The 11,381-nt window shown below is 44.0% G+C and overlaps 1 protein-coding gene across 1 annotated transcript; it reads left to right on the forward strand.

The window, feature by feature from the left end:
• Positions 1 to 5,182: 5,182 nt before the first annotated feature.
• Positions 5,183 to 10,574, forward strand: LOC148454004 (acyl-coenzyme A thioesterase 1-like). The gene is made up of 3 exons (XM_088461357.1): positions 5,183 to 5,639; positions 8,190 to 8,392; positions 9,827 to 10,574. The coding sequence occupies exons 1-3, from the start codon at positions 5,183 to 5,185 to the stop codon at positions 10,427 to 10,429; spliced, it is 1,263 nt and encodes a 420-aa protein (XP_088317483.1). The 3' UTR covers positions 10,430 to 10,574.
• Positions 10,575 to 11,381: the final 807 nt, after the last annotated feature.

Genomic DNA, 11,381 nt, shown 5'->3' on the forward strand with positions numbered 1-11,381 from the left:
CGGGAGGGACAGAGACCTGGTAACATGGTTATGTGGTGGAAGGGTATGCTTTGGTGAACAGGTGGGTTTTCAGATAATGATATGCTGTACAAGAGTGAGTGACTATTTTCCATTCTTTTGCTTACTTATCAGGATCCTAATTTAGGGAAAATCAATTAAGTGTTTAAAAGAATAATCAATAAAGTATTTAAAATAATAATACTAATAATAGTGGTCCATAGTGAGCAACTTAGAAAGAGCTCCCCTTATGTTCCTTGTTTGGTTGTGGTGACAAACCATATGATTGCAGGAGAGGCATCAAACACATGTACTAAAAAAAACCCTATATATATATATATATATATATATATATATATATATATATATATATACCATGTTTTCCCCTTACATAGCCCTCTCCACACTCGTACTTCCCAGGATTTCCACCCCATGTGCATACAATGCTAATTACTTGTACCTGATTTACTGCTCCTGACAGCAGGAATCCATGCATGACGGCATCCTCCGACCTCCACTGCATTTCAGCATCCAGTCTGGGGAGGGGGAAACAGCACAGCTCGCTCCGCTTGTGTTTGGAAGGGGAGGAGAGGAGAGAGAGCCTGCGCTGTGCTGATGGCATCACAGCAGCTGCACACATGTCAGTCATGTGACCAGCAGTGCTGTTGTTGCCAGCGCTAGATAGACCACCAGTCCAGGAGACATGTGCAGAGTTACAGTGGAGCTGACGGCGGTGGCAGTTAAGACCCGTGATCACTGCCGGCCAGTGTTATTTTATTGCAGGTAGACTCAGCGGCGCCCTCCAGCTGCTGTCGCCCCTAGGTAGCTGCCTAACTCTGCCTAATGGTGGTGCCGGCCCTGCCCCCACCCTGCCTGTATCCACAGTCATGGACCGCTGCTACTACACTATCGGCGTGGGGGTCCAGTGCTGTAAAACGACTGGAAAATGGCAGTGGCGACCATTTTCCCATCATTTGCGCATGCGCAGTACAGGGAAAATGGCCGCCGCAGCAATTTTCCCGGTGATCTGAGCATACACTATAGACTCTGGGCACACTCTAGTGCCCAGAGTCTATAACTCCGGTGTTGGCCGCACACAGCTCAGGGCGGAGAGGAGGGGGCCCGTGTCGGAGACTGCACATGGGCCCCCTCCTCTTTAGAAACATCCCTGGCTCCCCATATGGGCAGCTGAGATCTTACCACTTCCACAGTGGCAGTCAATGGGATCTCTTCTCCTCCAAGTCCTACGAGCTGGCATACAGCGGCTCCTACAGTTCCTATGGAAACAGCCCATCCCCCTCTACATAATGACCCAGATGAGCTGGCACAGTGTGTGTTATAATGTGTTATACTGTGCAGGATCTGCAGCTGTTTGGGGCATCCAGATGTGAGCCCAGACCTGCCTTTAACCCACATCAGCTGGTATCTGCTAGCTATGGATCTGCTGCACTGTACGTCTATCCCCAAACACTGGCATTAGCTGGGTTCCCAATAGGCCAAGCACCTCTCCAAGTACAAATTTGATACTGCAGGTATCGGGAGCGCACATACGATGATTCCCAGCTGCACCAAACCGTGATTGCACCGCACCCCAATGAAGTGCTGGGTGCCCGATGCGACGGATAATGCAAGAGTGGTGCACCAATCCCAATTGTCCCTGACTCTTCTGGCCATCTCCTTTTGTGTATATTGTGCTTACCATTTAGAGCAGTGATGCCCAAACTTTCTTGAACTGCAGCACCCTAGAGTATCATCTTTTTTTTGCATGGCATCCCTAGGTCAAATGTTTCTTACTGAGAAATTGAGCAAAAATTATAAAATTAAGTAAATTGTGTCTACCTGTTATCCTTAGGTTCAGTTATGTTGTTGTGGACAGTGTTGCACTTTTAATTGTCCACATATTCTATGATTGGCAGCCACCAGCACTTGTTTTGCATATCACATTGACCATAGAAAATTGTATTTGGTACTGAACACCAACCCGTGGTACCCTGCAGATTTGGGAATCACTGATTTAAGGATATAGCATATTCCTCTATTTTGACTGCAGAGTTACTTTGGCCTTTTTATTCATTTCTGATTCTTTTAGCACACCTAAATGACCCTCAACACCTCAACGTGTGCCACTTTTATGCCATCAGTCCCCTCCACATCCCCATTATTTGCCATCAGACCTTTTTCATGTGCCCGTTATGTGCCATCAGATCCCTCAACGTACACCTTATGTGCCATCATACTCCACATGCTCCTTATGTGCCATTGTACTCCTATCCATATCTTGTTTTGTGCCTTCAGACCTCACCACATGCCCCATTATGTGCCATCATAGGCCACCACATACTCCTTATGTGTCATCATACCCTGCCACATGCTCCTTATGTGCCATCAGACTCCTCCCCATGTCCTTTTTTTGCCTTCAGACTCTATGTGCCATCAGACGACTCCTCCATGTACACCATCAGACGCCATCAGACATTCTTCTTATGTGCCATCATACTCCTTCCCATGTCTTTTTTTACTCCTCTACATGCCCCTTATGTGTCATCAGAACCCTCTGCATGCCCCTTATATTTAATCAGACTCCTTCATGAACACTTTATATGTCATTAGACTCCTCCATGTACACCTAATGTGCTTTCAGACTCCTTCATATACACCGCATGTGCCATCAGACTCCTCCTAAATTTCCTTATGTGCCATCAGACTCCTCCTTGTGTCCTTTTTGTGCCTTCAGACTCCTCTACAGGACCCTTATGTGCCATCAGGACCTTCCTCATGCCCCTTATATGTAAGTAAACTTCTTCACATACACTTTATATGCCATCAGACTCCCCCACATATACCTTATGTGCCATCAGACCTCTCCCCATGCCCTTTTTATGACATCAGACCCCTCTGTATTCCCCTTATGTGCCATCAGACCCCTCAGCATTACCCTTATGTGCCATCAGATCCGTCTAAATGACCATTATACGCCATCAGAAACATAGAATTTGATGGCAGATAAAAACCACTTGGCCCATCTAGTCTGCCCTTTTTTAAAACTTTTGGTAACCTCAACTCTATTTTATCCTTAGTCCTTTGTAATTATATTTTTGTGCCTATCCCAAGCATGTTTAAATATCTCTACAGACTCCTCCATGTACCATCAGATCCCTCCACATGCCCCTTATGTGCCACCAGTCCCCTCCACATGCCCCTTTATAAGCTATTTCCATTGAATAACATCCCATGACTTGTAATATTGTCCTAGAGTGTGTTACAGTCTGAGCATAAGTATAGATTATAAAAGTATTTATCCTTCTATGCACCAGGTCGTGCAGAGCCTCCCCTATCATACTCCCTCACCTAACATACTGCTCCAGAGTTTTGATATAAAAACTGCGTTTTTATACATGTGTGCCTCCCCAGTCATTGACCTCATCGCACCTCTCTGCTATGCACCCCCATATTGAAGTTCACCTATTCAGTGCATAGGCCGCTGATTAATTTGTCAGCCCATCATGAAGTGAAGGCACTAAAATATTTAACTATGGCTCTGGCCATGAGGTCTATTTGTTGAGGTTCTAAAATGAAATATTATCACTTCTCTGATGCTACAATAGTTCTTTTGTACATACATTTTTTTTTATTGTTTTAAGGGTATGTAAAGAGCATAGTGGGTCGGGTTCAGGATGGTGACCCAGCATATGTTGGTTTCATTCATATTTCTGCCAATGCTGGTTGCAAGGGTTGGCTTTTTGGGGAACCACAAAAGTTTCACACACGTAATCCAAAGAATTTGAGGCCTCATTTTACCACACTTAAATGACCCTCAACACCTCACCATGTGCCATTTTTATGCCATCAGACCCCTCCACATCCCCATTATGTGCCATCAGACCTCTCCATGTGCCATCAGACCACTACACGCACACTTCATGTGCCATCAGACTCCTCCCTGTGTCCTTTTTGTGCCTTCAGACCCATCCACATGCTTATTATGTGATATCAGACTTCTCCCCATGTTCTTTTTGTGCCTTTAGAAGCCTCCACATGCCCCTTATGTGCCATAAGAACCCTCCACATGCCCCTTATATTTCATTAAACATCTCCATATATGCCATCAGACTTCTCCAAGTACACCTTATGTGCCAACGGACCTCTCCGCATGCCCCTTATATGCCACCAGTCCCCTCCCCATGCCCCTTTATAAGCAGCCCAACTTGTAATATTGTCCTAGAGTGGGTGGCATTCTGAGTATAAGCATAGATTATAAGATCATTTATCCTTCTATGCACTCACATATTAAAGTTCACCTTAAAATAAGAAATAAACACATGATCTGTCCTGTCCCAGTGCAGTGCACAGAATGCTGATTCATTTGTCAGCCCATCTTGAAGAGAAAAACGGAAAGGCACTAAATGCCTAACTATGGCTCTGGCCGTGTGGTCTATTTGTTCAGGTTCTAAAATGAAATATTATCACTACTCTGATGCTACAATAGTACTTTTATGCATACACATTTTTATTGTATTAAGGTTCAGTATGGGGATTAGTGAGTCGGGTTGAGGATAGTGACCCAGCATATTTTTGGATTCATGCATAGTTCTGCCAATGCTGGGTGCAAGGGTTGGCTTTTTGGGGGAGACTGTAGAGGTCCCGCACATGTAATCCAAAGAACTTTGAGGACCTATTTTACATTTCTCCTGCCTCCACTTTTCTCTTATTTTTGTTGGTTGATGTTTTATATATAATGTAAGCTCAAAATAAGGTGTTATGTTACATGTGTTAGTGACCCTTACTGTGGATTTAGGGGTCTATTTATCAATCAATTCTGCCTTTAAAATGTGTGGGACACTTCCTGTGCCCCAGCTATTAAATTTGTAAATTTGAATGAAAAAAAAAGAATTGTTTTTGCCACAATATGCAGCAATAAGGTTTCTTAATTTTCAGGGAGACGCTGAATATTATAATAAATATACCCCTTACAGAGCAGTCAGTAAAAGGATTATGTAATGACCTTCCTCGTCCTTATTAGCTTTACACGACACTAATGCTAAGGTCCATTGTGTTAATTATTACATAGCACAGAGCTGTTGTCAAATCCTAGATTCCTCACAATGCAGTCTCCGGTATCTAAACTTTGGACTGTCTTCTCTCCAGGAGAACGCTATTGTCCTGTGTGTCCCGGTGCAGCCCCCCCATGTTTGCCATCTCCCTGCAGCTCTCCCCGGACCACTGCCTCTTTGATGCCCCCCTGAGGCTCCGGGCGTACGGTCTAATACCCGGGCAGGATGTCACTCTCCAGACTGCTCTGACCGATGAAGGTGGGAAGATCTTCTCTTCCTTTGCCCACTACAGAGCTGGGGGCAGAGGAGAGCTGGATCTTACTCGAAGCCCTGCTCTGGAGGGTGGGAGCTTCACCGGCATAGAGCCCGAGGGTCCACTGTGGGCCCTGGAACCTCAGACTCCCTTTTGGAGACTAATAAAGAAGAACGTGCAGACGCCTTTCCAGCTGCGCTTCTCCCTGCACCAGGCCCACGGGGTGTCTGGGCCTCTCCTAGCGACAGCCACCCAGGAGAGGAGCTTCATGGGGGAAGGGGTTACCCGGGTCCCTGTGCGGGAGGGGAGAGTGCGGGGCAGCCTGTTCCTCCCACCCGGTGAGTATGAGATGGGCCTGTCACTTCTTTCCATGATTATCTATCTATCCATCCATCCATCTATCTAAACCTGGTGCTTGTAGCCACGTTAAATACTAACGGTCGCCTGAACTGAGAAACAATTGAATAGCTCTGTCGCACGCCTATTCATATAGATGCCCAGCAGGGGGCGCGCGGAACATCTGAATCGTTACCTAAGACGCTACAGTACACCAATATTAATAAAGTGGGATTATAGGGACAAATGTAATAGTGTGAGAGTTTAGAAAATGTCAGAGTTTAGCAGTAAACTCCCACATTGGTCAAGTTTTATCTTCAATATGGGAAAACACCTGGATGAGAGTTTAAATCGTGAGTGGTTTTTTATACTAAAAACATGTGAGTTTGCATGTTCTCAGACTCTATTACATTGGCTGAGTTTAAAAAGTGTGGTAGTTTACTGCTACTAACTCTCACATTTTCTAAACTCTCACCCTATTACATTTGGCCCATAGTGTCTATAGCAGGGGTAGCCAACCTCGGTCCTCGAGAGCTACTAATACCTCTTTTCCACCAAAACCCAGGTCCGACCTGGGTTTTTGTACATGGTTCCAACCCTGGTCAGACCCAGGTCAGACCCATTTACACTGCACCTTTGATCTGGGTTACTCCCAGGTCAGCCCTGTTCACAGTGAACTCAGGTCTGCCCTGCTAAACCTGTGAGGTCATAAAAAGTGGGAGGTGAATGCTCCACAACCACCAATCCGCTCATTTTAGGCATGATCCAGGTCAGATAACCCGGGTTGCACCGTTTACACTGCACCATTACCTGGGTCCATCCTGGGTCCAACCCTGGTAGCTACCTGGGTTGGATTGCAGGGTCACTTGACCCAGGTTATTTTTCAGGGACCCTTTTACACTGAGCTGCGATCCGGGTAGACCCAGCAAAAACCCAGGTTTTTGCTCTGGTGTAAAAGGGGTATAACAGTGCATGTTTTCCAGGCCACCTAGCATGTGCACAGGTGTGTTCTTTACTCACTGACACATTTGAAAAGATCCACAGGTGAAGCTAATTATTTCACTTGTGATTTTATGAGAAGACCTGGAAAACATGCACTGCTGGTAGCTCTCGAGGACCAGGGTTGGCTAGCCCTGGTCTATAGCAAAGTTATTGTGTGGGCTCTAGAATGCAATACCTCAACCCAGAGTTTCTGAAACTCCGCCATTACAGTCCATGTTTTAAGGATATCTATGCTTGATTCCAGATGGTTAATTTAAATTGGTCTTAACATGGGATGGTAATTATTATTATAACATTCTTCAAAGACACCGTATTTTTCAAGTATCAGAGCTGGTTTATTGTGAGACAGGTGCGTGTTGTATTATACAGTGTAACACCCCTGGGCAATGTGTTGTATTATACAGTGTAACACTCCTGGGCAATGTGTTGTATTATGTAGTGCAACACCCCTGGGCAATGTGTTGTATTATACAGTGTAACACTCCTGGGCAATGTGTTGTATTATACAGTGTAACACCCCTGGGCAATGTGTTGTATTATACAGTGTAACACTCCTGGGCAATGTGTTGTATTTATACAGCGTTACTCTCCTATTATACAGTGTAACACCCCTGGGCAATGTGTTGTATTTATACAGCGTTACTCTCCTATTATACAGTGTAACACCCCTGGGCAATGTGTTGTATTTATACAGCGTTACTCTCCTATTATACAGAGTAACAACCCTGGGCAATGTGTTGTATTATACAGTGTAACACCCCTGAGCAATGTGTTGTATTATACAGTGTAACACCCCTGGGCAATGTGTTGTATTATACAATGTAATACCCCTGGACAATGTGTTGTATTATGCAGTGTAACACCCCTGGATAATGTGTTGTATTTATACAGCGTAACACTCCTATTATACAGTGTAACACCCCTGGATAATGTGTTGTATTTATACAGCGTTACTCTCCTATTATACTGTGTAACAACCCTGGGCAATGTATTGTATTATACAGTGTAACACTCCTGCCCAATGTGTTGTATTATACAGTGTAACACCCCTGGGCAATGTGTTGTATTATACAGTGTAACACTCCTGGGCAATGTGTTGTATTATACAGTGTAACAACCCTGGGCAATGTGTTGTATTATACTGTGTAACACCCCTGGGCAATGTGTTGTATTATACAGTGTAACACTCCTGCCCAATGTGTTGTATTATACAGTGTAACACCCCTGGGCAATGTGTTGTCTTATACAGTGTAACACTCCTGGGCAATGTGTTGTATTATACAGTGTAACAACCCTGGGCAATGTGTTGTATTATACTGTGTAACACCCCTGGGCAATGTGTTGTATTATACAATGTAACACCCCTGGGCAATTTGTTGTATTATACAATGTAACACCCCTGGGCAATGTGTTGTATTATACAGTGTTACACCCCTGGGCAATGTGTTGTATTATACAGTGTAACACCCCTGGACAATGTGTTGTTTTATACAGTTTAACACCCCTGGGCAATGTGTCGGAGGCATCATTTGTGTGATTTATATCTTCAGGGACTGGACAATTTCCTGGCATTATTGAAATCCAAGGGACTGGCGGGGGTCTCCTTGAATACAAATCTAGCTTGCTGGCTAGTAAAGGATTTGCCACCCTGGCATTGGCTTACTATAACTATGAAGATCTCCCAAAAGTAATGAAAGATATTCGCTTGGAGTACTTTGAAGAAGCAGTGAACTACATGTTGCAGCATCCCCAGGTGAGCCACGTGGCAGGTCCTGTACATATTCCTCTTAGCATGGTATTGTTTGCAAAACTTCTTGATTAGATCTAGCACAGTAACACTGTTATATGGCTTTATTATGCATTCTTCACAGGACTGTCATCCTAGTAGTATGCACTATAGAAATGCTCATAGCGAGTACTAATCACTGACTATGAAGAGGAAGATCGGGTGCTCGGATACTTAGCAGCTGTCCAGGAGCACCCAGCTGTCCAGGAGCACATACTGTTCTAACACAACACAGAATTCCACCATATTCTTGAAAAGAGATTTTAGGTGGCGTAAAGGTTTCTGCAAAAAACCTACAAATATAATTCCAGTGCCGAAGATCTAAAAGCATTTGTTGTGCTGGTTTTACCTTCTGAGTGTATTCAGAGAAAGCTGTGGAACAATATATGCACAGTTGCAGCTGACTAGTATATGTTGGCGTGCTTGGTCACAGCCATTTATTTACTGAGCATCTAATGTACACCTCCCTCCACCACACAATTACCAGAACTGTGGGTTTCCCATCACCTTGAACCCCGCTGTTCCGAACATCCCCCAGCAGCTGTGTGCATCTGTAGAATTAACCATTCCATTGCCGCTGACACTTGGTCTTCTGCCTCGGGCATATTAAGAGTGGAGGTGACCGTGTGCAGTCTCTCCATCAGGGCCCCCTCCTCTCTATCCGGCACTGAACGGCAACGCATTTGTGAGCACTAGTAGACTCTACTGCGCATGTGCAGGTCTTCTGGGAAATGTTGCAGCATTAATTTTTTGGGCATTATTTTAATGCACATGCTCAAAACACCGGCAAAATAGCCGCGGCTCCATTTTTCCAATGATTTGCGCATTGCTGGCGCTGTCGACATTGGACTCCGGAGAGGTAAGTATTGAAGAAATGGTGCAGGGTATACGGTGTGGGCCCCCCTGAACCCAGGGACCCGTGTGCACCGCACACCCTGCACCCATTATAGATACACTGCTGCAAAGATAGCGATTAGGAAAACGTTCAAGAGCATAGTCTCCAGTTACCTTCATTTACAAAGCACTTTTATGTATAGAATACAACTTTTTATTTTTGGTTTGGTGGAATTAGTGTTTTTATACAAAAAAAAAACTTCTTTCTCATTAGGGTTGCCACCCTTCTAGACATACATTGCCCTAATTTCTGTATTATCCATTTCATGGTGCTAATAACTTGGCAATTGGCTGGTTGAAAATGTTCTGGATCTATAGCCTCATGTCAGGAATCATAGCTCTGTACAGTATTACTGGATGGCTTGGGTACAAAAAAATTAGACTCCTTCTGCTCTGCTTACTGGGGGATAGAGTGGAGAAAAGGTAGGTTTGTGATGGGTATCCTAATGTGTATTTCTATTATAATTAAGACAGTTGTAGTGTCAAATTGTCTTCTCTCTATTTTAGGTGAAGGGTCCAGGAATAGGTCTTCTTGGCCATTCTAAAGGAGGAGACTTGGTGCTTTCTATGGCCTCTTTCCTTAAAGGCATAACCGCCACAGCTGTCATAAATGGCTCTGTTGCCAATATATTCACAGCCCTTCACTATAAGGACATTACACTTCATCCTCTTGGCAGGGATGTGAACAATCTGAAATTCATAATGCCAGGGGTGGCCAATATCAGAGAGACATTAAAGAATCCATTGGAGGAAGCTAACCGTAAAAGCCTCATTCCCGTTGGGAGAGCAGATTGCAAGTTCCTATTTGTTGTGGGAGAAGATGACAGGAACTGGAGGAGTGACTTCCATGCTGAGACTGCTTGCAGGCTTTTGGAAGAACAAGGGAAAGAAAAGCCAGAGCTTGTGTATTACGCCAAGGCTGGTCATTACATTGAGCCACCGTATTTCCCACTGTGTACAGCCTCAATGCACAAGCTTGCCGGTATGCCAGTGGTGTGGGGAGGAGAACCAAAATTCCATGCTAGGGCACAAGTGGATTCCTGGCAGAAGATACAGGATTTCTTTCACAAGCACTTAAACCATCAAAGTATCCTAGCTAATAAACTGTAGTACTGCCGTATGTAATTATCTATTTATTCCCTGTGTTGTGGGGAGACAAATCTTTATAAAGTATGCAGGAAATTCCTGTACACCTGACATTCATTTTTAAATGACTATAATTAGATGTTTGTGTTCTACGATCCAATGTCTGATTTTAGCTCTTTAAAGTGCTTAGAGAAGATTTACAATGACTTCTGATTGTATATTGATATAAATATATGTGCGTTTGTCATTAATCTCCATGTTGTAGTGATTATATCTAATATTCAACCTGTAATCAGAGACTATCAGGCGATGTTATGTAACAGCCATGAAGGCATCACAGATTTGGTGCAAAGTAATAAAGTAGCTAGCTGATTACAATACATGCAATTAGTCCCTGATACTGGAACAAGAGCAAAACCACCAACGTTTGTGGTATGTATTATCCCTGATGGAGTGTGTGTCACAAGTTTCTTATGTGTCCTATAACATGGGAGCCCATGGAGAGTTGAACGTAATCCCTCCCACATTGCAGGCACGAAGAAAAATTTGGTGATTCACCCGTTATGTACGTGTCTATATGACTGCCCTGCCCCTAGCCATACTCTTGGTTTTATATTATCAGTATACACTTGCACCAAGATACTGATCCTATGTACAAGTGATCCGTGCACACATCTCTGCATAGCCTGCTATTTTATCAACATAGCCCCTTCAGCTGCAAATTTGGATGCGACTGAGTTTGGTATAACTCTGAATCACTCCTAGTTGCGTATTCTCAGCTCAGAAGCACGTACAGTGCAAAAAATGTGAGATCTATCTGCAAAACTGACTTGCATTTATTTCTGCTTCAGCCCCAGACAGTGTGCATAATACAGCACAGCCTTTAAAAGTTTGCTGAGATAATTAAATACACTTGGGGTAATTTCTGAAACAATGTTGTATGGGAAATAGGTGCTGTAACCTATAGCAACCAACC

The sequence above is a fragment of the Taudactylus pleione genome, unplaced genomic scaffold, assembly GCF_031769625.1.
Source record: "Taudactylus pleione unplaced genomic scaffold, aTauple2 ptg001041l, whole genome shotgun sequence".
In the NCBI taxonomy this organism is placed as follows: domain Eukaryota; kingdom Metazoa; phylum Chordata; class Amphibia; order Anura; family Myobatrachidae; genus Taudactylus; species Taudactylus pleione.